The sequence below is a fragment of the Convolutriloba macropyga genome, chromosome 3 (assembly GCF_964194025.1).
Source record: "Convolutriloba macropyga chromosome 3, txConMacr16.3, whole genome shotgun sequence".
NCBI classification, from domain to species: domain Eukaryota; kingdom Metazoa; phylum Xenacoelomorpha; order Acoela; family Convolutidae; genus Convolutriloba; species Convolutriloba macropyga.
In genome coordinates, this window is record NC_134470.1 from 56,172,513 (window position 1) to 56,199,750 (window position 27,238).

At 32.6% G+C, this 27,238-nt stretch overlaps 1 protein-coding gene across 2 annotated transcripts in view; it reads right to left on the bottom strand.

Moving 5' to 3' along the window:
• Window positions 1–228: 228 nt before the first annotated feature.
• LOC142336299 (transient receptor potential cation channel subfamily M member-like 2) overlaps window positions 229–27,238 on the bottom strand; it is a 140,195-nt gene continuing 113,185 nt past the window's right edge. For both annotated transcript variants that reach the window (XM_075385017.1, XM_075385016.1), the window contains 8 exons: window positions 18,291–18,445; window positions 17,404–17,613; window positions 16,263–16,499; window positions 14,233–14,463; window positions 12,338–12,488; window positions 11,510–11,568; window positions 1,650–1,771; window positions 229–681 (listed from right to left, as the gene is read on the bottom strand). In XM_075385017.1, the coding sequence (XP_075241132.1) occupies window positions 322–681; window positions 1,650–1,771; window positions 11,510–11,568; window positions 12,338–12,488; window positions 14,233–14,463; window positions 16,263–16,499; window positions 17,404–17,613; window positions 18,291–18,445 (1,525 nt within the window). In that variant the 3' untranslated portion in view covers window positions 229–321. The remainder of the gene's footprint in view (window positions 682–1,649; window positions 1,772–11,509; window positions 11,569–12,337; window positions 12,489–14,232; window positions 14,464–16,262; window positions 16,500–17,403; window positions 17,614–18,290; window positions 18,446–27,238) is intronic.

A 27,238-nucleotide genomic window follows, 5' to 3' on the forward strand; every position in this document is an offset into this window, starting at 1 on the left:
TCTGATCATAGCTCAATTTGGGTCTGGACCTAAACCTGGGTTCCGCTCTCTGATAGTTTAATTCGTTTCAATGCTTTTTAAAATTCGGGGAAACGCTCTGCTCAGCCTTGATATCGTGTTCTTTCATTTGTTCAATTTACTGGCTCTGAGGAAGATAGTAGTCATTACACCAATTAAATTCAATGATTTTAATAGAGGATCTCACGCGTGTGCATGCTTTTACAAGAACGAGCAAGTAAACCTTTCAATTCAGTATTTCAAATTACATCAACTTTCTAATTGTTTAAACAGAAATGTGCACTTAAAAATTTGGAATCAATGTTACACTTGTCGACCAGCGGCTGATGATTTTGGTTTTTGAATCATTAACGCTTCTAATCTTGCCAGTGAAGCTTTTATTGCAGCCATTTCACTCTCCAATTTTTTCGTGTCAGCAGAAACGACAGGTTGAACTTTTTTGACCTTTTCACCGTGGTTCATTTCATCGGATGTTTTGTCAAGTGCGCCCATTTTCTTCATCGAAGCTTCCATATTTTGCGTCGATTTATGAAGTTTTGCGAGTCGTTTCTCAATTCTGCTCACTTTATTTTCCACATTTTCTTCGCATTCTTTGACAGTTCTTCGAAGGTACTCGGCTGCTCTGAGGTCTTCCCATTTGTGCACTTGGTTACGCTCGTTAGTCTACATAAAAACTTATGATAACCCAATAAGCAAAAAAAGGGTTTCCGATTGTTTTGAGCACGCTGTTTGAATATTTTTTGCATTTTAGAACATATAGATTGATTAAAGCGCTTCAGGTAGGAAATTCTGCAGGTCTTTTTAAATTTTTTGAATGTGGATGTCAAAAGCATCGGCACTGTTTTAATTCACAATCTGTTTCTTTTTTCTCTATTGAATAGAGTAATTTATTGTCAATTTTTGAAAATCATTTTTAAAAAAAATTACAACAATATGAAATGAATTGACATTTAAAAACATAGTTACTTGTGCAGCATGTTTCTATATCAATATGATTGTTTCTGATCTCATTGTCTCAGAATTTTGTCTCGTCCAATTATAACCCGGGCGAGGATTTTCCCCAAAAATAACGGTGAAAAAGAGAGTAAAGAGTGTAGAAAAATACACCTCCATTTCTCCGCTTAATTAAGGGTGGAAGGGTGTAATTACAAGAGTGTAATTTTAAAAAATAAGAGTAGAAGGAGGAAGTGAGATCGATGCCCGAACTCCCTCTGTCGAACATGTTACTTTCACTATGTGCTTTACCCATTGCACCAACGGATACTCGCTTCATACTCGCATTCAATTTGGTTATAATGGTAATTGTGTAAGAGTATAATTTCTCATCAGTACATCTTAAATTAAAGAGTGAAAAAAGAGTGTAAACACAGTGTAATTTTGTACACTCTTACGCTATTGTCCCCATTAAATAGGAGTGGAATACGTATTACACCCTAATTAGGGATGGATTGAGGGTGAGACCTCGGCCCGGGAAAATAACTTCCTTGAAATCGTTTTGACAAATTTTCAACACAAAACAATTAGGTACTGTATTCATTAAGAGAAAATTAAAGTGATTAATTGTATTTTTACATTGATAGTGTATACCTGATAATAGTGCATGCTAATCAAAATTTGTTCTTTGTGCCTACCTTGAGTTCTCTTTTGATGAATTGCCACCTGGGCATCTCTCTCTTGACAATGGCCCTGATGACGTAATAGATCAGCTGGATTATGTTCACAGGAGGCGGCAACTCACTCTTGTTCGCGTACTCTATACACACCAAAAATTTGGCACTCGAATATAAATCCCGTAAAACTGCGCATCACCAAGCCAGCTGTGTGAAAATTTTTTTAAACCAAACTGAAAATTTCATTGCGGTGGGTAGCGACCATACTCTAGCGTGTTTAATTTGAAATTATATCATTTGTTGGTCAAGTTTGCCCAAAATGAATACAAGCGACGAAAAACAAAATGGTTAAGAATGGAACCAATTGAATTATTTTTGTTTATCAAAGAGAGTTTAAACTAACCAAAGCTCACATGTTCTCTCTTTTGACGACTTCGTGAACAAGAGTAGACAAGCTCCAACTTTAATTCAGATTTTATAAGAAAATTCGATATTGAGTTTTGTGGAAGGTGGACGCTGTGAGGCTTGGTGTCCTCGATCTGTACTTGCAGCCAAAATCTTGGATTTGAAAAATTGAAGTACTCTAAGAAAATTAGAAACAAATCACTTAGTGGTTTGGTAAAAATTAGAAAGTACACATTGAAAAAAAAATTCGGTTCAATTCTGAAGTTTTACAGTAACTTATTACAGAAAAGTAAATATTTTGCAGAGAAAATTTGATGATCAACATATTTTGCGAAGAGAGTCGTGAGTGATATCACTAGAAAACCCGTCAAACTTTAAGTGTGAAACAAAGAAAAACTTTTTTAAAACTTTGTATTTTCGGGCAGTCATCGAGATTTAAAATTTTTTTGAATATTTCACTTTCAGCAATAACTCTCTTCACGTTTTTGACCTTTATTTAATTAAAGAAAAAAATTACCAATTCTTTTTCCATTTTCAAAATGTTTGGATTTTGCTCAGCCTGAAGAAACAGGGATGTTGTTGTCTCATTGTAGTTAATTAGCATACAATATGTGCATTTGGATCGAAGTTTGTTGGTTTTTAGAGCTGGCTTATTGTTTTCAATTTTTGCTGCTATTTGACTTGTTTTCTGTTTTTCTTCTCTCACAGTTTTCTGGTAAAGTATGCTAATTGCGTTAAAGATGCAATTGTATTGATAGTGAACTTAACCTGTTTGTCTGTTGGCAACTAATGATTGTAAACATTTGAAGTTTTGAATTTTTGTCCAAATTTAATTTTTCACTCATTAGGTTTTTTGTGATTATATTTGTTTGCTAACAACTGGACTTATCACAGATTTCAAACTTCAGATTTTTGCGAAATTGTATTTGTTTTTTTCTTCAATTTCTAGAGGCAACTTTCTCAAAAAATTTGCAACTTTCTAATCTTTTTTGAATTTTTTTCTGAATTTTGGTTTTGAATAGACAAAATTATATGATTCATGAACTAATTAGAGCTAGTATTTAATCAGAACAAGTGCCTGGCCAGCTGCAAATGCAGTCTTGGCACATCTAAATTATAATTTAGCTTGTAATTATATATATATATATATATATATATATATATATATATATACTGAATGGTCTCTATTTGAATTTGCGCTCTCAAGTTGGTTTTATTTTGTTTATTTTCATTTCTTTATCTATTATAAAATCTAAATTGAGCGTTTGAAAATACTTCAAAAAATATGGAACCAAGAAATCAGATCAATAATGAATTTGTTACATGAAAGGCTTTTCAGTTTGACAGTTAGTTTGAATGCAAGACAAATGATGACTTCTGGATATCTTTTTTCTTTGTTTTTCTTAAAATTTGATTTTTCTTATTCAATAAATAATTATTGTTGAATAATGCAAAATTGAATTAGATATAATTTATTGCCTATCGTTCACTTTAGTCTGGTATTCAATCTGGTGAAACAAAAAAATGATCTTACTGTTTTTAAGCGTATTTTGTTTACATATCTGTCTTTATTCAAATGTCTTAGTAGCGTATTTTTGCTGTTGTACCAAACTAACTATGGCCACTAATGATGTTGTTTAATCTGTCACTACATGTTACAGCTAAAAATTTTTAAAATTTATTTGTCCGTCTATTTTTTGTTGAATTAAAAGTTGCATTAAAGACAAGCCTAATGAACTCTATGGTTTTCACTATTTTGAAGTTTCTCATTCTGTAAGAAAATTTTAGTTTTGACTTTAGGTGTTATTTCTCTGTAGGTTTGTTGCATTCTGATTAATGAAAGATCTCAATGATTGTAGTGGTGGCATACGTGAAGCCTATGAGTGAGTGGTGTTCTTTTATTTTTCTGTTGTTGACTGTACACTCATCTGTCCGTTTTAGTTGTCCCTGCTGCCCCTAAATTTCAAATTTCGTTTATTAAAGTGTCCATCAGTCAATAATGGGGCATATACGAAACTTTGTTTTCTCACCGATTTTCGGTTTATCAAGGACCCAAAAATTAAATTGAAACTTCTGGGTGTAATTATTTCAAAATGAGTTCTTGTTCAGTTTCTGCCTCAAAATAATTGACAGATATTGCAAAATCTTTAGCTCCTCAAAATTGATCAACTATACTGTAACAAGATTTCAATTGCGTTTACAATTTTAAGCACTTAAACTTTTTAATGAAAAGGGGGTTTAATTCATGATTCGTTGCTGCTTTCACGTATTTGTGCTCATAATAATTAAAAACCATTTGGGTAAAACAATCTTTTGTTAAGTACTAAGAACAAATTCAAGTTTCATCTATCGTTTTTCACCTGGTGATTGTTTTGATTGGGAAACCTCAATTTTAATTTCATTCGTTTTGCATTCTAAATATAGGTTCAAAAAATAGATGTCAATTCTTTTCTTTTGCACTAAGTTATATGGCTAAATTGTGAAGTTAAGGTTCACTCAAAATAAATAGGAGGCCAATGAATTCTTAAAAGACAGTACCGTTGGCGATTTACTTCGAAAACAAGGAAAATGTTGTTTTCTGGATCTCAATTTCCCTTAAAATTAGTTTTTTACTTGATAAAATTTTCTTTCTAAAAATGAAATTTCGCAGTAGAAAAAAATATTGTCTGTCGTTCTTTTTTTGTTTTAGCACTCAATCCGTCGAAATAAAGAAATCAATCATACTGTTATGCAACCTCTTTTGTATACATCTCTGGCTTTTTTCGGGAAACTGTCAAATTTCAAAATGCAAAAATAAAAAATGCTGTCCATTTTGAATTGCGCGCATCTAATGATTTTGTTAACTTCAACACTACGTTTTTCCATCAAAATTTTGAAAGCGTTTTAAACTTTTTTGTTTTAAATTTGTATTTGATTCCCAATTCCCAATTTTGAGAAGTCTAATGAGTTAATGGTTTGGATAATCTTGAAACTCTTTGTTCAATTCATAGATTTTTAAGTTTTCAATTTAGATGTGTTTCTTACTGTAGATTTGTTAGAGTCTGGGTAATGAACGATCTCAAGGATTCCATTAGTCGCGTTAAGGCAGCTTATGAATAACTGTAGTTCATAGTATATATTAATGGCGATTTTTTGTAGCTCATTTTTTGCTGCCATTAAATCTCCTGTATCAAAATCTTTATGAGTCAACAAAGGGGCTCATCTGAATCTAAATTTTCTTATCAATTCACTGCCTATCTTGGATATAAAAGTAACAAAGGTTTACAATTCGACTTCCCAATTATTTTGAGTGCCAAAAAATTGCAATTGAAACTTCTCAACGTAGTCTTTTGACAAAGAAACGTGTTGTTTCAGTTTTTGCTTAAAAAATAACAGAATTACCATAAAAATCAGCCACTAGATGTTTTTTTTGGAATTGATATGAATTCTCGCTATGGGTGAAATAGCTGCTTTTCTCCAGGTATCTGTGATTGTCTGAGTGGTTTTAGTTTTTAGAATTTTACTGTGAGTCTTTGCTTGGTTTTCAAATTTTCCAAATTTTTTCTTTGAAATTGGAGTTTTGTGCATTCTTCTGGGTTTTTTCACATATGTTTTTTTCAAGAAATTTAAGGAGCAAGTTCGACATACCTAAATCGTGACATACCTCTTGATTGTATAGATTGTGAAATTTTTATTTGAGTTTGATCTGATTTTGCATTCTCAATTTAGATTCTAAAGAGCAGAGTTCAATTTTGTTACTGCTGCGCTGACTTCTGCAATGGCTAAATTGATTATTTAATGTCCAATCAAAATCAAATAGAGGCAACTGGTTACTTAAAAGACGAAACAGTTTGATAATTTTTTTGATAAACAGGCAAAATTTTCTGGCAAATTATTTGTGTAGTTCACTTCAGATTGTTATTTTTCAGAGCTTTTTCATATCTGTCAACTCATTTGTTAGACTTTTAATATTGATGAAATGAAAAAAAAAATGATTATTTGTGCTGGAACCTGTCTTTTTTAAGGTTGAAGTTGAAAACGTTAAATATCAAAATATGAAGTATTTTTTAAAGGAAGTATATCTGTGATTCAATTGGTAGACGGCTGGGACAAGATCTTGCATCAGCGGGGTCGGAAAACTGTGTGCAATTGAACAATAGTGAGCCTCCCTATTTCACTTAATCTCAAAGAGAAATTTATTTCAGACATAAAAATTTTAAACTTTTAAAGCCTTTAAACTTTAAAATTTTAAACTTTTATTGGAGCTTTAAATCAAAAATCTTACGACGAGTTCATATTTCAAATTGATCGTTTTCGAGAGGTTTCATCTTCCCAGCATTAAAAAGATTTTAAATGGTTTTTTCCGGTTCTGAACCATTGGGACAATTTTGTCATATTTCTTCCCTTCAGCTGCCGCCAAAGCAAAACCACACTTTTTGGCCAATTTTGATATCGGCCTGGTTTGACCAAAAAAAAATTGGGGGTTATGTTTAAAATTGAAATTGTCGGTTGACACGAATTAAAATAATGTCACGTACTAGTTTGGAATTAGTTTTAGTTTTTTTTTCTGATTACAAGCATGGAAAAGCTAAAATTAATAGACTTTCTAAATTTTATGTTTTAAGAGCTCATAAAAATGTCTCTTTTCGGTCATGTTTAGTAACGTTCGAACACCCAGCGCAATAAACCCGATTTATTGCAATGAAATTGTTTTTCTCCGTAAAGCGTAGGAATACCCTGAATTTTCTTTTAATTCAGGGAATTAAGACATTGAGGGACTCAAGACATTTTGGCGAACTAACAGAGCTGAAGAGGATAATGTTTATAAAAGGGCCTGAAATCAGCGTCATCTGAGGTTCGTTGATTTTTGTTTTGAGACCCTTTTTAAAAATTGGCATCAAACAAAAAAATTTATGTAAGTCTTGACAATTGTCAGTTTTTCTTTTCATCTTTCTTTCTCGTATAGACAACCGAAATAAGGAACCAACATGTTTTAGTTGAAAAAAAAACATTTTGTCTAGTGTCAACGTCGCATGTGTCAAATGAAAGACAAGCTATTCAAAAAATCTGTTGACTGAGAAAATGGCAGTCTTCAAAGTTGTGTGCGTGATGGAATGAACTATTTCCGAAGATCTTTCAATTTTTATCAGACAGACAGTTAAATTGGACCCGAGTGAATAGAATGTCTTGAAATACCCATTGCATATTGTGGTTCTTCATGTTAACTAAGCTAGCCAGAGGTCTGTCAATTTCACGCGGTTATATGATTTCTTGAGTTGAAGTTGAGGCCTTCCTGTAATAACGGTAAGTCCAAGGCCTCCAATACTGTTCCTTCAAATCATGCTATCGATTGTAGTTAAAATAATGGTTGACCAAAACTCAATATTAACTGACCTGAGATAACATAGCGTTGACATTTTAGATAAACTAAGACCAATGTTCCTTATACAACAACATGGAGGCCCGGTAATGTGCAATCGCAGATAAGGTTTTGACCCCGTTCATCCACAATTTCGGCATAATTGTCTAACAAATCAGGAACAGATAGAAAAACCCAAAATATCAAGTATTTTTCAAAAATAGTGTATGAACGAAAAGATAGCCTCCAAAGCAAATAACTCAGAGGAGTAAAAAAAAGATGCACTAAATTGGTGAGATATGTCAATATTAAGAAAGCAAAATCAAACAACAACAACAAACATTAATTACATCTAAAAATTTATGTCCGTTTTAAAAACAAAACTTAATAAGAAAGTCAAAACAACGTAAGCTAAAACGGCAACTAAACCAAAATAACTAGTAATTCATCAGAAAAGATATGGGAACATTCTATAATAAGGCTTGGTAACAATTAGACAAAAAAGAACAAAAACAGTAAAATTAATAACCTATTATTTTTTTTAGTTAAAAACGCTTATTTTTTTTAAAATACAATAAATTTCAAAGTAATGAAAACCGTTAGAAATCAACTAAAATATCCCAAAAGTTTATGATTACAAATGCTTCTATAGAAGGCCATTAAGACCTGTCCTTATTCAATTTTTTTGCGGTTAAGGAGAACAAAAAAAAACAATCAAAAATTCAATTAAAACTTGCCAAAAAACGCTGTGGATGCCGTAAAGCCATATTTTGGCTGGCACTCAAATATATTCGATTGAGCTTTCATTGAACACAAAAAATGTAGTATGTGACCTCTGATTGGTGAAACTAGGTAACAAGTAGAAAAAAGAAGCAAAATGGTAAATTAAGAATTAATTTTGGTTTTTTTATCTAAAAAAATTACTTCTTAAGTCATGAAGGCCATCATTTACGAATTGAAATAATTAATTAGGTTCGTTTTTTTCTTCAAAGGTTGCCCTTGAGACCTGCAATTATCCAGAATATGTCTTACGTTTACTAAAAAAACGTCAAATATGACAAAGATCAAAGATTTTTTTTTGTGAAAAACCCGTATCGAAGCCAGTAAAGTCATAACGAATTCTTTGAAAACATTAGATTTTTTGATACCTTCCATTGACACCAATAGAGTCATATTTGACCTGTATTTAACGAGACTAGGTTACAAATAGAAAATAAAAAAATAAAAAGAACAAAATAGCGAAAATAAAAAGAGTTTTTTAATATTTTGGATAACAATTGTTTTCAAAGTCATGAAAGCCATAATCTATCTACCATTATCAGAACATCAGCTCATCTATACTCCATGAAAAACCAATGGGACCTGTCATTATATAGGAAGTTTAAACGACTAAAACGACGAATAAAAAATGACAGTTAAAGACAAAATTATAAAACTCAATTAAATTCTTCAAGAAAGTATTGTCGGAGCCGTTAAAACCACAATCTATTACTCTTCAGGATTTTTCTATGTCAATTGTGTTTTATATGTTCAAGTGAGAATGGCAATGAGGTGATATGTGAGCTGTCAAAAATGTCATAATGTGACAAAACTAGAAAACGTCAAAAATGGGCAATTATCTAAAAATAATAAAAATGTGAAATCTAGTAGTATCAAAGTCAGAAAACCATAACATAAAGCAAAAAAGCAACAGAGATTAAATTTTAAATCAGCAGAAAGAAAAAGCTTTTTTTCTTTGCTGACACTAAGCTAAAGGTTGACCAAATTAAAAAAAATAGAGGCAAAGTTCAATAAGCCAATATTTATTTGAAAACCAAATATTTATTAAAGTCAAACGATCATAAGCTTTCAAGTAGAAAACAAAATGCACTAATTTGGAACTGCTTAGTGAGCCAATTGGATTAATCACTATTGAGTTTTGATTTGAAATGTTTTGTTCTTTAATTAATATAAAAAAGATCAATTTTTTTTAAGAAGACCAACTGATTACAATCCAAATTCTTTTTGAATTGTAACAGTCTAAGATGGGTCCAAAACTAGCCCTGCTAATGCTGTAGTTCCATTAGGAACACTTAATTTTTAAATTTTATAGATATAGATAATTTGTTATATAATTTGGTATCGAAAATTTACCCAACAGCTGCTTATTAATTGATTGATTAAAAAGAAAACAACTTGTGAACAATTTTAAAACAAGCGCCACTGGACTAATCTAAAGTAATTTCAGTTCATTCAAACCAATTTTTTGTCACAATCGTACTTGATTATTATTATATGCAAGCCCTCCTTTTGTGGAGGTGACGCCGCTTACGAACTCGATAATATCAACATAGCTGGCAGATTGCCAGAAAATAGCCGCAATAGATTCGTAGATCGGCAGTAAAAAAAAAACAGTAAAAAAGACATACCAAAAAAATTCGTCTTTTCATTGAAGACTGATCGTTTATATTTTGATCAAAAATCTTTATAAGTTATTGATGTCTCTATTAGCTGATCTCAAATAATCTTTATTTAGAGTGACACACACCCATTTGACCTTATCTTTTAGAATTAAAGTAAATAAAAGTCAATTTCAAAAAGAGGAAGTCATTTTTGAGAGTGAGGTAAGTCAAGTGTGACCAAAAATTTAATCACGCGCATGAACAAAAAAAACTCGCTCCACTGAGAGCGAAAAATGACGTCACAAATGTAATTCAGTTGAAATTGCATGAACGAATGAACAAAAAGTGGCTGTGACATCATATGGTCGTAACAAAAATCATGACAAAGAAATAAAAAAAAAACATAGCAGGACAAGTCCTGACGCACAATTCAAAGACTTTTCTTTGACTAAACAGAAAACTACACCTAGAACGGACTATGAATGGATTGAGAAAACCATTCAGAAAAAATTCCGATCCAAAAAATCAAAAAAACAGTAAAAATCAAAGTGAAATTGCCGCATGTGAACAAAAAACCACTAGCGAGAAAGCAAATTTTTTGTTCAAACAGCAAAAAAATTTCACGCGGCAAAACCACTCGTTTTTTCGCTCCACTTTCTTTTTCCGGCGTGACCAAAATCACTACTCCAATTTGACTTCAAAAATCAAGAAAATGTGTGAACAGATCTTAACAAAAACATAGCCGGAAAAAATCCGGAAACGACTCGAAGGAGAAAATTGCCCATACTTATGACTAAACAATTAGAACAACAATTTTGAACCCTGACCCTCCACAAATTCCATAAAACATTTAAGGAAGAATAGAAACGGCATTCATAAACAAATTGAACAAAAAAAACTAGAAAAACTTAAGGTTTTTTTAAATTGAGTTTTTTTTAATATTACAAGGAAACAAAATTCTTTTGCAATTGGAGCAAACAAAAGCTCGCAAAACAATGGGCAAGTCAAAATAGGCTAAGAAACTTAAAAAAAGAAAAACTGCAGAAAAATATGTAAAATGGTTTAAAATTTCTCAATTTTTCGGTCAGTTTTCCTAAGAAAAAAGGGATTTATACCCAAAAAACTTTAATCAATTGGTATCTGAATGTTCTTTAAGTAACAAGCTTATATCGAAGTCCCACTTAAAGCATTAAAACAAAAAAATAGGCAAAAAATCATTAAATTCCGTCTAAAAATCAGCAAAACCGATGAAAAATCTCCAAATTAGCATTAAACTCAAATTAACTACTTGAAGCCTTCAATTCCTATCAAAACAAGCCTAAAACTAATACAATATTATTATTAGACCTCATAACCATCAAAAGTTGCAAAAAACTGCTTTCAAAAAGCCGCACGTGGACAAAAACAATTCGCTCGCTTAGAGAAAATTTTTTCACACATCAATTTTTCACTCTCTCAAAAACAGCGGTATGAACAAAAATCACTCTGTTTTCGCTCCGCTTTTCACTTTTGTTCAGCACCAAAATCACTAAAAATTTTTTCACGCGTTTCATTTCCCGCTTCAAAACTCACTCCAATGAAATTGATTTAAAAAAAGGACTTCTCCAATACTCCTCTTTGAGTCGTAAAAAGACAGCGCCCCAATACAATTCAAATTCTTTGAATTTTAAAAGACCAAGAGAAGGCCAATAATAGCCCCAGCTATCGCTGTGCGGCTGTTAATAAAGATTTTGTCTTAAAAAATAGGGAACACTAACCCCTGGTCAGGAGAAATCGAGCGTATTTCCAGTACTCTTGTGACATCTCCTGGATTTCTCTGAAATAAACAAGCACAAAACTCATGAACTCAATTTTTCCAGACACATTTTTATCAATTCAAGTATATAAAGGCATCGCGGAAGAGGTTAGGAAATTTTTCCGGAAGACTAAAAAAGTCGGTGTTTTTGAACAGACGTTACATGTATCATCTCAAAATTTTAAGCAAAGCTTTATATTTTGTGATATCTAATTTGTAATAATTTGTAATTTATAATTCAGGTGTTTATAGCATGTTATAATTTACTTTTAAAAAGACGGGGATTTCTTGCGCTAAGAGGTTAAAATTTTCTGCAATTTTGATTATTAAAAAAGAGACCAACTAGAGATGAACAACTTAAAAAGCTTGTCAGCAAAAAAATTGAAGGATGGATGGAATTCTCAAAAACTACTCTGACAACGCGATTCAAATTCCACCAAAATTGCCGAAAACCAACCTTTTTTGCTGAAAAAATGACCGCTTTATGTCTTGTTTTTTTTTACATTTTAAAGATCTCCAATATACTATTTAAAGAGGCGCTTAATGCTATAGTCAAGGATTCCTTACTTCGAGCCTTAATTTACGCCATTTGTTTGGTTTGCCATCCCACAAGTTTTGAGCTGTACGAGTCATGATGAGGATGAAATGTAAAACTGGATGTGAACTTGTTTGAAATGAACTAAACAAGTGTGAATTAAACAAGTGTGATCATACTATTGAAACTTAAACTAGACATGAAACAATAGAGTTCAAGAGTAGCTTTCCGTATTCAGTGACTAGGACTACTAACGTGAATCTGTAGTTGAATAGAGCAATGAGCACATTGAGAAGCATGACATTTGAGATGAGGATGTAGAGCATCTTGAGGAAGACTGAGAACCGCGTCTTCCACCCCTCATCAGGACAGACCTCGTATGGATAGGGCAGACTGTCCACCGAAGCTAAAGCAAGAAATAAAGAAAATATCATTTAGACTGGTTATTGGTATTCGCAAACCATGTCTAGTTTGGACCACTTTTTCCAAAACTCAAAAAAACAAATCTCGTAAAGTTTACCAAAAAAACCCCAAAGTTTCGCAAACATTTTCAGAAGTTACCCAATTATCTTAAAAGCACGACATCCCAGCTAATTCAGCAAATTTAACACTTCACGGACTCTAAAAATTAGTTGAAGAACAAAATAGCAACTCAAAGCCTTCGGTTTTTACCAGTTTATTGCGCCTCATAAAGTCGGAGTCAAATGGATGACTTCCATTTTAGCGAATGCTTTTAATCCATGACTTTGGAAAATTTTGTGCTCAAAATTTTAAAGAACTTTGAAATGTTCTCTGTATCTGCTGTCAACTTTGTCTCCGGTGGATATTTATAAAGGAAACCAACTGCTTCACAAGCTGGAAAAAATTAGGTTTACAAAACATTAAGGACATTAATTTTTGACTCACAAAAGAGCTGAAATGACTTTTTGCTGTTACTCAAAATGAAAAAGCAAAAAAATAGTACAAGGAGGGGCCAAACTTAAAAAATCGTCTGTCCCATAAAAGGCAAAAATTGGAGCAAAACTCAAAAATTCAGGTCACTTATAGTATTCTTTTATAGGAACATGGCGAGACCTGTCAATATTAAGAATAAATGACGCGACAACAAGAGAGCAACAAATATAGGCAGAAAAGTTAATAACATTTTTGGAAATTGAATAGAATCAATTTCATGAAAACTCTTTTTGATTGTTATCCTTGACAAACACATTAATCTGAATGCCAGCGGAAACCGAAGGAAAAATGGGAAAGGGTCTTGAAAAAAATTTTCCACAGAATACAGAAAAAAATTTCAGAAGAAAAATTGTCACTCCTTTCTAACTTGAGAAGATTTTATGCATTTACTACTCGTTTTGGTGGTTTTTCCTAAATGTGGCTCAGATTAAAATCATTTTTTTATTTTTTTAAAAAGAACTCTTCTACACTTCAAATTGTTAGAAATATGAGGTAATTTTCCGTTGACTTAGAAGGTTTTTTTCTGAGTAGTCAAATTTTTGGTTTTTGAAAAAATTGTATTTTCGGTGTTCGGAATAAGATTATATGCAAACAATTAACGTTTACAAATGTGTCATTACGTGGCCAAAGCCCGAAAAAGCAAAATTCAATCAATTGGCGTTTTGTGGAATCGTGTGACAAAACTCTGTTACCAGTTTTCACGATTCATATGCCAATTTCAAGGATGGAATATAGTTACACAAAACGTGGACATAAGTTATTTGAAACAGTTTAAATTTTGTCGCGAGTATTCACGGATGAACATTACATTTTTCAAAAACTTTGAACAAGTAATTAGCCTAAAACTTTTTTGCCCGACTATTATTTGTAATTATTGAGGCACAATTCAGAGACTTAATTTTTCTCGTGAACAATGATATGTGTAATTGCAAAACTGCTAATTATCCTCTTCATGCGCAACTAGTATAGAGAGGAAATTTTTCGATATTAATCGCTCATCGGGCCTTTTTTCAATTTCGACCAATTTGAAATTTTTAAAATGGATATGAAAACTACCCTTTATGGTCTTTTCCATGGCACCATTCTTATCTCTCTGGGATGCTTTATAAAAGTTACGATTTGCTCAAAGGGAAAAAAGGAGTCTCGCATAAAATTCCGCCATTTTAGAGAAATATTGGAAAAGATATACAACTCACCATCACATTTAGAAGTGCTGGATGCTCCAATCCCTTGGAAGTTGAGGTTGCCGACCATTTCGAAGTATGGGCTGATTAGAATACCCCAGACAACCGAGAAAAAGGGCTCGTTCTCCCCTGGGTACATGAGTGCCTGGACTGCGATTCCATAGGCAAAGATGACGAAAAACAAGATGACTGTGAAGTACATCATGTCGTACAGCATCTTGTTACACATTTCTATCTGAGGCCCTGAAAGAAAGGTCGCAACTTTTGCTGGAACAATTTTTACTATAGTAAAACAGTACTGATTCATTACATGCCAATTATGAAACAAGAAATCGGTATTGTAGGGTTGAGTAATGATGGAAAATAGTTTTCAAGTTTGCTCGATAATAAGTATCGAATGATATTACCTGAAACGTCCTTGACTGCGCCTCAGAGAAACTGCAAAAGCTTATGAAAGTAAACAAAGCATTAAATTGTTCATGCCGAAATATTTTTGATTAGAACACCTCAACACCTGAACAAACTAATGCGTATTTTTATATTTATAATGTTTTTAAATTAGCATTTTAGCGACCTATAAATTAGCGACCTTGTAAGGGGGCGAGACCGCCAGTTACTGAAATTAAAAATACAATTACAAGCCTGTAATATGTCAATTATATACCCAGTGAAACGAAACTTGATAGCCATGACAAGAAACATGATAAAACGTGGAAAATCTTGCCAAGGTCTTGCCATGTTACATGGCAAGAAAACATCAAGATATGTACGAACTTGTATGATCTTTGCATGCCTATCAAGAAAAAAGATCTTAGCAAGATTTACAAGAAAGACTAACCATGACATGGCAAGATATACCAAGTTGTAAAAATTAAAAAGTACCTTCAAACAAGATTTAGCACGAATTCAAATGATTAAGCACGATTTATCAAGAATTATCAAGAATTGCCGGAAAATTCAGCACACACCCGTTAGTTTATCAACCAACAATTGAGCCTACTTTTTCCAGTATAGTTAAATTTTTAAGTGGGTGCTTGCTCGGTATGTACATAGTACATACTTTATGCAGGACCGCCATCGGGAAGGCCCCCACTAAAGTCCCAAAAAACATCTTTTTTATAACAAAAATGGTCGTCCTGGTATATATTATTAACGCGGGTAATTTCGTTTAACAGTGAGATATCAGCTTAATATTCTCTAGATGTCTAAAAAATTAGAATCGAGCACAAAATTTTTCGAAAAACGATTTTCTCTTGAAAATTCAAACTTTTTTTTTGAATTTCCGCATTCTGATAGAGTTTTTAAATAATTTGCCATTGATACCAATAGTAAAAACCATGGAAGTATAAAAATAACGGAAAAATGAAAAAATCTTACATCTACAACACCTCGAAAAATTGAAGACTTTTTACAGATTTTTTTGAGACCCAAAGAAAAGTTATCTGCTACAAGACCCAAGTATATCAAAAATCGGGTTCTTTTGGAAACAAATACGTCTTCTAGTGATAAATAACTGCTCCCAAACATCAGAGGGCCGAAAAAAAGATAACTTCAAGAGAAATTCACAAAAAAAACAGGCTATAATTTGGAAGAAAAAGTAGACCTAACTCTCCAAACTACGATATCACGAAAAAAAGAAACAATCCCCTTTTATAACAAAACGGCCGTCCTGGTATACATTGTGAACGCAGATCATACCAATTAATAGTCAGATATAAGCTTATTTTTCTCTAGATGTCTAAAAAAAGTAGAATCGAGCTTGAAATTTTTCAAAAAACGATTTTTCTTGAAAATTCAAACTTTTTTGGAATTTTTACATTGCGATAGAATTTTTAAACAATTTGCTATTGTTGTTAATGGTACAGACCAGGAAAGTAAAAAAAAATCACGGAAAAAATAAAAATGTCATGGCAAGGTGTATCAAGTTTTGTTTCACTGGGTAATTACAGATAGTCTGCTTATTTCAGAAGGTAGAGGGGGCATTATTATTAATTTTTTGAGATGGGGCGTTTGAATGAGACAGTGCCTAAAAGATCTCATACCCAATGTGTCGCTCAGTGCCATGTACCCAAACACTCTAATGATGTAGCACATGAGAGAGAAGACATAGAGCAAGTGTGTCACTTCAAGAGCACTCTCACTGTCATGTCTCACTGCTCTCAGTATCACCCCAGCCAGGAAAGTGAGGAAGACGGTGAAGTCTATCCTGGACCAGGCCTCCACTTTTCCCAAAGAGACTGCCTTTCGCCACACATTCGAGTCACTCATTGATAAGTAGTCTAAAATTTAACACAGAGGTACCAAGTTACTATCTCATTTAGTTACATGATATTTTACTCAATGTCAAATACCCAATGTCCCAAAATACCCAATGCCATGACACCCAATTTATACCTTTGATCTTTTCATTCCATAATCTGATTACAAATTAGCGATCGTTATTACAGGTAATTTTAACGGTTGGGTAAAATATTGCGCATATTTTGGGCATTCTGTTACATTGGCTATTTTGCAATTGGGTATTTTGTACTCAATTGTACACCCTCAGTTATATATAAGGTATACAGTAGCAGTAATTGTTAGCTAACACGCCGTAGAAGAATGCGCAGATTATATTGTCATTGATAGCAAAAAATCGCATCAGTTTTTTTTTGTTTGATCACATAAGGCTACGAAAAAAATTGTCTTTACAGGTTGTTGTTAACCTCATGAAGCTTGCAGATCACAAATCAAATATGTCTATGTTTCGTTCTTGATGTGCTGGTTGCTCCCTTTGTATCAGTTTGCAATTGAGTCGGTCTACCTCAATGTTTCCGAGTTCGCAACAAAGGTTAATATTTGATACTTCACCTCTTTTGATTGGTCCAAAATAAGTTAAGACAAAAATTATTGATCATCCTCTTCTGAATGTAAGTTCTATAGTTCACAATACTGATTTTCATAGCTACCGTGAAGATATCTGAATGGATATCAATCCATGAAGTATTATAGTAAATGTGTTAGATCCAATTATTTTAGCAGCTAAGAGATGTAGTTAGGAGGATACAATATTCTTTAACTGCACCGGAGATCATATCAGCGGCCGACCATACTAATAGATACAGCCATATAGGTACGCTATATTCTAACAACACCAGCGCATTCATCAAGTACCTATGCCACTGTTAGAAGCTGATAGATAACCTTTGATGATCTGTAGATTGAGAATGAGAGTCCATCCAATCAAGATTCTCTCCACCACAGATGGCGAGGACTCTATCTTCTGCAGCACCATGTAACAGAACAGTCCAATAAAGATTAGGTTGGAGAAGAAGTGTAAGATGAATGTGGTCACAGGTGCAGCGTAAAATGCCTTCCATTTGAGAAGAACCGGCATCTTAGCGTCTCTCTTGGCTGAAACAGACCAGGACTCACAATGAAAGTGACCCGGAAGTCTTATAGTTTCACCGCAAAATCAAATTATTATAGTCCCAGCCCAAAGTTACTTGAATGGAACAGTTCCGCACACGTCAAGGTTCAAGACCAAAATGACCTCTAATCAGATACTCCCAGAACGAAGTGATCCCTGATCAGACAAATTTCAGACCTTTCTCCATCTATTGAAAATTTGTCCAGAATGTGTATTTCGAGTGCACCATGCACAGGTGTGCGCTTGAACATTGTCTTAGAGGTCACTTCGGTCTGACACCTCAACCCTAGGGCGGTATGTCCTATAACCCTTTCCGTTCTATTTTTGGGACCTGCCTTCTTTTCACTCAAAGAACAAAATTTTTGCTTTCATAACCCTGTGTGAACAAAATTAGCACTTTTGTACATTAACAAGGTTTAGCCTATGATAGCTTGGTAATAGGTGATAATGGCTATTACTATTAATACGTTCGAATATAATTGTGTATCGTCAATTAAAGATGTTTATATTCCATGGAAGGTGGAGGTAGTGAAGTGTTCCGCTTTTACTCAACGATCTGTAAATCTGGTCAAGTTAACTTTGATAAAATCTGTAACTGAGCAATTTTTCTGAGCAATTTATAACTTTTTGTACTTTCATTATTCTAATAATAGAGGCTAACAGATCTTTCTGGTTGCGTCTCCCTTCCAGTCTTTGCTCCTTCTGATCTGTTCCAACTCAAATTTGAACCAGATCATGTATCCAATGAAAGGAGGGAAGAAAGAACAGAGCACTAGCTGCCAGAACGGTGTCTGGTTCGCAATTCCACCCATCCACCTAAAGTCAATCCACTTTTACACTGACAGAAACATTCACAAACCCGACCAGCAATGAACTTGAAGACGTCTGTCGCAGCAACCATTACGTCGTAAATTGAGCAGATTCAGTACTCTAAAACTCAATCAATTCTCACAACTGGTCAAATATTTGGCGCCTCAATGTTATTGAAACACCCTGTAATGCATAGTGAACAAAATTGGGCAGTTCCGCTCAACAAGAATATACCAAAAGATGGCAAACCATCCTTCTGTGGTCGAAATTAAAGTCCATATATGCCATGCAAAAAATGGAAAAATGCGCGCAAAAAGGGCCAATGTTTTCATTTCAAAAGTCACTTTCCAGTAAGTGCAGGTATTTGAATGTAACTAGAATCAGAAATTGACATACAAAAACCAACTAAACAAGGTTTACAGCAAAATGACAGATAAAATCAGCTAATTGTAATTGTTTTGTCATCAAACAGCTCTGAAAACAAGAATAACTTCTTGTGACAAGAGTAATTCCTTGAATCGAGCCCATTGAATTGCCCCATCTGCATTCCAATGCAATTTTTTCAACACTTTATTTTTACATTGATAAACTAAACAAAGCATAAAATGGGCACAAATGTTTCTTTCTCTATAACCATATCAAATACAACCATAGAACTTCTAGAAACAAAAATTCTTGAAAGAAAATCTCAAATGACATTTTTTTTGTCAACCGGATTCTTCAATAATCTACAAAAAAACCATAAAACCTTCCATACTCTCGAGAACATTCTTACTATTATAAACCATTGTAGCCAATAAACCATTTATAAACCATTTTTGCATGAAATCCTAAATCAGAATGAAATCATGTTTCAGTTATATTACAATTTTTTTTTCATAATGATAGAATTGCAAAGCTGAAGGTCAGCCGCTTCTCTCTCTCTCTCTCTCTCTCTCTCTCTCTCTCTCTCGTTAAAGCATCTGTGTTACGAAATCAAAATGAACAACTTTATAACTTCGACTGCTCTTTTAACGGATAAACTATTGAGTTCTAACTTTGACCCAGAATTAAAAGAATTTCTCTCCACGATATGTGAAAACTTGATAACTAAGGATGCGCAATTAATTCGACTGCAAAATGAGATTGAATACCTCCGTGAAAAAGTGAATGATGTCGAAAGACATACTTCGAAAGATAAAATTATTTTTCGTAATTTACCTTTATTGTCAAACAAGGACGTTACCACGGATGTTATCCAGTTCATAAGAAATGTGCTACATGTGGAAGTTACACCAGGCGACCTAGTGGCCTGTCATGAACTAGGACGGATAGTGGTCATCAACGAGCCACCCCCTATCATAGCTAAGTTTCTATATTTCGGTCAAAAAATCAAATTTGGTGACGGAAAAAATTTCTTGCTGGCTTTGTAAATCCTTTGAACTGAAAAATTTGCACATGGAGGAGAGGCTTACGAAAGCTGATAAAATTTTATTAGATTACGCTTATGAAAAAGTTCTCAGAACACGGACAAATAACAGTCAACCACAAGTTTTGATAAAAGTTGGTGAGAAAGTGCGACCAATTAAACTAAATTGTAAGCAAGATGTTGATGATTACTTGAAAGCAGGAAAGTGTATACTCAGGACCGAGAAAATACAAGCTCAACGCGAAAATTTTATCCCAAAAAAGCTATTTAGGCTTCCTGGGAACAAATAAATCAACGGACAGACCACCGCGTACACCAGCACGAAAACGAACACAAATAAGTCCTATATCAGATAATGATATTATTGAACAACTTCGCCTGATGTCAGATGACAGTGACAAAGTAATGGATTACGTTAAAGGGCTTTTGAGTTCATCGAAAGACAACAGCAACAAAATTTAGCGAAATGAATTGCAATACGATTTCTGATTCTCATGTTGATGATGAGGGATGAGTGATGCTTCAAAGTTAAAAACAAACCCCTTTTGCCCCAAAATTTTTTGTTCTAGCTTTGATAATGATGATGAAAACATAGAACGGGGTATATATGGAGGAGAACGAGCTTGTAAAATTAAAGGACGCTTTTTTACTTTTTTTGAATATAAGATCGTTGCGATGCCATCATGACCATTTGAACGCTTCCATTGAAGGTTTCTCAACAAAACCATTAGTAATTGCACTCTGTGAGACATGGTTAACAGATAACGACCCGACCTCACTTTATAAATTCAATGGCTTTTCTAATATAGTTACTCAAAATAGAAGCGGCCAAAAAGGTGGAGGATGCAGATTTTTTGTTAATGAAAATGTTGACTTTACTGTTAAACATCTCGGTGATCAAATTGAAGACTTAACAATTACAATTAATTTAAAACATGAGCTACAAAAGATAACTGCCATTTACCGCTCACCGACATTTGCAATCTCGAGTTTTTTAGAACTTTAGTTTTTTTTTTGAAAATTATTTGACCACTGTTCATCATCTCAAAGGAGATCACATTGTCTGCGGAGATTTCAACATTGTTTTTTAGGCTCACACAGAAGCAGATTTTTTAATCTGCTAAAATCTTTCAATTTAAATCTCCAGAACCATTTTGCAACTCGCGTATCCATAAACAGTGAAGAATTTATTAATCATATTTTCAGTGATAAGTTTTTTACTTGAAACACGGTTAGAACTGATATTTCAGACCATTATGCTCTTTTGATCAGAGCTAACAACAGTCTTGAGAAGAATTGTGTCGCAAAAATTTTGTACAGAAAACTTAATAAATTGGCGAAAAGTGAAAAAGTTTTTAGCTATATGTTTCTCTTGAATCATGAAATACAAAAGAACTTGAAATCAAAACAATATAGATGAACAGATCAAAGAATTGACAGAAATTATTCTCGATTTTATTGAAAAATTTGCACCATTAAGAACCTTGAGAATTAACCGCAAATCTCAATGGATGACCAATCAAGTGAAAAACACCATCAAAAAGGAAAACAATAGTTTCAAAAAATGGTTGGAAAATCATTCAAAAGAAAACCATAAAAAGTATCGGCAACAACGCAACCTTGCAACCAAAGGTATCAAAAATGCACGTCTGAGTTATTTTGATAATTTTACTAAGAAAAAAGACAAAACGAACAAAAACCATTTTTTCTGCGTTCAGTGAATTTTGCTCTGACAAAAAATCAGTCGAATTGAACATCAATCCCGATATTTTCAATGATTTTTTTGCTGGCATAGGCAAAACCTTAGCTTCAAGTTTCAATGAAAATGATATTTGTTTTGGTAGGGAAATTATCAATAGCTTTGTTATGTCATCAGTTATTGAAAAAGAAGTCTCAGCTTCTATTAGATCACTGAAAAACAAAGCATCGTCTGGTCATGATGGCATTAGTAACAAAATTGTAAAATTTCCATCTCAGTCATTTCACATCCACAAACAAAATTATTTAATCAATGTATTAACCTTGGTTACTTTCCTTCGGAATGGAAATTGGCGAAGATAAAACCATTGTTCAAAAATGGTCATGTTTTTGAGCAATGATCATGTTTTTGAATGGTCATATTTTTTGAACAAATGGTCATGTTTTTTGAAAAATGGTCATGTTTTTTGAACAAAAAAACCATTGATCAAAGATGGGTTACCGAACCATCAGTCTCTTAAACTCGTTGTCGAAAGTGTTTGAAAAAATTTTATTTAATAGGTTGATGCATTTCATTAAAAAGTTTGAAGTAATCAATGAAAAAGAATTTGGATTTCAACAAGGAAAATCGTGCAAAAATGCTTTGATCTCTTTTACTGAGTTTTTAAGGAATTCGGTAGACCAAAGTTTAAAAGGGTTAGCATGTTTCATTGATCTAAAAAACCATTTGATACCATATGCCATAAAACAATGATTAAAAAACTCGAAAAGTACGGTTTCCGAGGGAATTTTTTGAACTTAACGAAGAGTTTTCTCGAGAATCGCCACCAGAACGTTGAATAGAATAATTCTGTCTCACAAAAATTGAAGTTAAACTATGGCGTTCCTCAAGGGTCAGTCTTGGGTCCACTGTTTTTCTTGATATACATTAATGATCTCCCGGGAGTTTGTAAGTCAAACAAAACTACTCTGTTTGCAGATGATACTACAATTTACTCTGCTGCAAAGCAGAACACTATTTTTTTCTATGAAGAAGTTAAGGAAACAAAGAGATGGTTCGAAGAGCATAAGTTGAGAATTAATGACAAAAAATGCAGCTTCATGAATTTTGGAAAACGTGAATACTTGAACAAAGATTTTCTAGTTAAAAACGTACAAAATGTAAACAAAATTACGTATTTAGGCATCATTATAGACCACAAACTGAATTACAAATCTCATGTCGAAAAAATAGTGAAACAGATGAGCAAGTTTTGCGGAGTTTTGTACAAAGCCAGATACTACTTTACAAAAAATCAGTTACTACTTTTCTATGAAAGCTATGTCAAGTCTGTAATAACTTATGGTCTTATTTTTTATGGTTGTACAACTAAAACAAACATGAACGAAATTTTCATTTTGCAAAAAAGAAATTTTCGAGCAATTTTTTTTAAACGGGAATTTGATTCCGTTCAATCAATAATGAGCAAATTCAAATTGCTCAACATATTTGAACTGTATGTATCAGAAATTTTTGGAGATGTTTTTTTGCAACTGGCAGACAAATCTGTTAATAAATTTCTTAATAAGAAAGAACTTCTTGATAGACGAGTAACTCGGAATACAACTAAAGGAATTTTACCAAGCAAACGACATCATAAAGAAACAGGAAAAAAATCTTTAAAACGACAGCTCAGACTGGCTCAGAATTATGCCGCTGAAAACAACCTAATCTAAGAAAATATAGCTAAAATGAACCGCCATCAGTTAAATTTTTTGACAAAAAACTTTACTTTCTTTTACATTTTTGAAAATCAAAATTTAATAGATATGTTATTTTGACATGCGTTAGGTCTCCTCCAATATACTTCTGGGCTAACCACTCGATGAGACATAAGTCTCTTTGGGATGCCCGCCAGGCAGTAACATCTATTATTTTACATATTTATATTGCTGTTCTGGTTAAATTCAAATTCAAATTATCCAATTCCAATCGCATAAAAACCTTGATTAAGTTTACAAAAAAACAAGGCAGCTCGTTATTGTGCGTTTGCACCTGATGTTCCAACCCAAGCTCATTTACATTTTTGAGTTAATTGTCATTCAAATGAAGAGATTATCAAATATAGATGTTTGAAAATAAAGAAATCATCACACAGCCAAGCTATTAACTGAAATATATAATGCTATGACTCACTACAAGGCTCACAAGATTTTTCATTAATGACAAGGAGAAAAAACCAACAAAGGAACAAGCAAATAAAAACAGTTTTTACTGCAGAAAGTCTATATCTAATTTAAAATGCGAAAGAAAAAATAATGTCTCAAAAACCAGTAGATTTTAACAAGGAAATTCTTTATAATTATTGTAAAATGTTATTAAAAAATGTTATTGTCTTTTTGTTTAGCCTAATCTATAGAAATGGACTAAAGAAGTAAAATAACTCAAAAAATACAAACAATTTGGGTAAACATAAATTATTTAGATAATTAAAATCATTAACTATTATCTGAACGTTATGGTTTTTGAATTTTTTAAAACTAATTCAGTTGAAACTATACTGAAGGTTAAAAATGTTCACCAGAGTTTCAATTGAAAATCTTTGGGATAGTTCATGTCACCAATTTTCTAAAAGAAGGCAAGAAGAAACACAAATATTGACAACTCAAGAAATATTTGTGAAAACACATATTGTCCAACAAACAAAACAATAGTTACGAAGAAATTTCAATAAACACGTTAAAATTTGCTTTAAAAGGAAGCAGACAGGACGTCTAAATGATGAGAGTAAGTTACAAACTGTAAAAAAGAACAAAACCTGAACTTTTTAAAAAAAAATTTGAAACAACTATCAGAAACTGTAAGACCTTTAGCTATACAATGCGAGAATGAATACGTTGATTTGGTCCTCAAATAGAGCAGTAAGGAAAAAATTACGATCACATAAAAAAAAACAAGCAAAACCAGCCAGTTCAAAAAAATTGAGAGAGAAACGTGCCGAAGCAATTAAGAAACGAACTATTCATTGAACACTTTTTGATTTTCAATATTTTTTTGCAATTGGATTGTTTTTAATGTTTAAAAATAAATTGAAAAACAGCAATTATGAACAAATATTTCCGAGAAAACACTGATATCAAAGCCATATTTTTCAATGGTTTTCAATGGAGTTCGGCCTCAAGGGGAAAACAATTGATATTTGCCATTCATACATTATCAATTAGATTGCACAATAAGTTTTATGGCTGTGAAAACGACAACAAACAAATGCAAAATTTAAAAAATTAATTAGAAAAATGCAAGAAATTGTCGAAGCCACTAAACCATATTTGTTTCGGTGAAAATTGTATATATCATTAATTAAACTCCCACTTTAAGTCAATGGGAGCTGTCAAGATTAGGACAATATGATAAGAAATCAAAAGGAACCAAATCATGAACAAATATCCAAAAATAAAAAAAAACGTATAAAGACTTGTGGCATCGAAGATATAAAACCAGTATTTGAAAGATAAAAAAACTAGCCAATTTTATTTTGGTTGTAGAAGAAAAAGAGTGATGCTCATATTATAGAGACAGATTTAAAAGTACACCGAGATCAATTTAAATTTAATTTTTGTTATATTTTTAGAAAAGTCCAAAAATTGTTTTTAAATACTTGACAGCCATTAGCTGTCCACTCAAAGCTCTAGATAGGTTTGTTTGAATCTCATAAAGGAATCTTTTGCATTTTTAGTAACAAAGATCCCTGCAAATAAAATATTTGGTATCATAAGAGTAAACGCATTGGTATCATTTGAGAGTAAAAGAAGCTTGCATTAAACGGAACCTTGATATGAAGTGATTGTAAGTGACTGTAACAAAACTAGTCTCTAAGTGATTGTAACACAAAATATAAAAGGGTTTTTAAAAAACGACTCTCAAATAGAATTAGATTTCTTTTAAAAGGAAAATTCCCCATGAGACCAAAATTAGTCTTTCTTTGCTCTTCAGCAATTAGGAACACAATTTTCTTTTTGATTTTGCAGCGCAAAATCTAATTTCGAATTCATATTTTTTTATAAAAACAGATCATTGTTTGAACAAAAATTGCCCTAAAAAAGAAAAAACCATGCTAAATGTTACGCGTTCACACAAAAGTTTGAATATTGATAGTTCATCGAAAAAAAACATAATTCAGAGAAAAAATCCTTTTTTACAACAAATTCTACGTTAGACGATTTAATGATACCACTAACATTTCTCTACAACCAATATATCGATCGGCCAAAACTGACTGAAGGAAAATACCGATTTGAGTATAAAATCATCCACAAGTGAGTTGGAACAATAAACAAAAACGATGTGTTTTAGTGGACTTTAGTTTAAATGCATTGTTTATAAATTAATTTTCAGAAGATAAAATCATAAGCAACATCTCACGGCTGTTTCGATGTTTTAAAAGGGCATGTTTTATACAATTACGATGGAAAACATTTCGATTACTTATCAACAATAAATTTTTTGTCACTGTTTTCGTTTAACTAAACGAATGTAGCATGGAAATTGCTGATGCAAAATTCGTCGCTAGATGCTTTAGCTATTACTAAGGTGCAGTTATTGAAATAACAATTTTAGCAGTTGGTTGTAGTCAGGGGTTAATTTTTTATACGCATCGTTAGCGAGCCACATGACTTTTTAGCATTTGTTCACTAATTATGTTTTTCGCTAAAATTTTTATCTATCATCAACTAAACTCCTTCTCTGAGCCAATGGCAACGGTCAATATTAGGATAATATGACAAGAATTCAAAAGGAACCAAAAGAGGAAAAAAATATCAAAAATTTCAAAAAAATAGATTGAAACTTGTGGCATTGAAGACATAAAATCAATATTTAGAAGATAAAACTACTTAATTTTGGTTGCAGAAGAAAAAGAGTGGTACGCACATTATAGAGACTGATTTACAAGTACACCGAAACATGTTTAAATTCGATTAATCTTTAAAAAAATCGAAACAATTGTTTTTGAAGACTTGACAGCCCTTTGCTGTTCATTCAAAGCCCTAGATAAGTTTAGTGACTCTCATAAGGGAACTTTTTGCAATTTTAGTAACAGAGATCCCTTCAAATTAACTTTTTGTTCATTGGGCATCATTTGAGAGTAAATGAGGTTTGCACTAAGCGCAGCCTTGATACGAAAAGTGACTAGTCTCTAAATGACTGGCTCAAAAAATATTAAAATTTATTAAAAAAGCAGCTCTCAAATAGAATAAGTTTTCTGTTAATAGTAAAATTCCCCATGAGACCATAACTGTGTCGGAGTAATAAGCAAAAGCGGTTAGTTTCAATAGACATTGTTTTAGATGCATTGTTTATAAGTTAATTTTCAGACCCCAAAAAGATACGCAACATCACCTGGCTGTTTTGATGTTTTGAAAAGGTCTCTTCGTTATACAATTACGATAGAAATTACTTCCATTATTATCAACAAGTACTTTTTTTTGAAATACGATTTAATAAATTGTCACTGTTTTTAATATAACTAAACGAATGTAGCATGAAAATTGCTGATGCAAAATTCGTCGCCAAATGCTTAAGCTATTATTGAGATGCAATTATTCAGTTGACAGTTGGTGTTAATCAATAGTTAGTTTTTTATACTCATCATTAGCAATCCGCATGACTTTTTAGCATTTGTTGACTAATTAGGTTGGCTATTTTTGCTGAATTT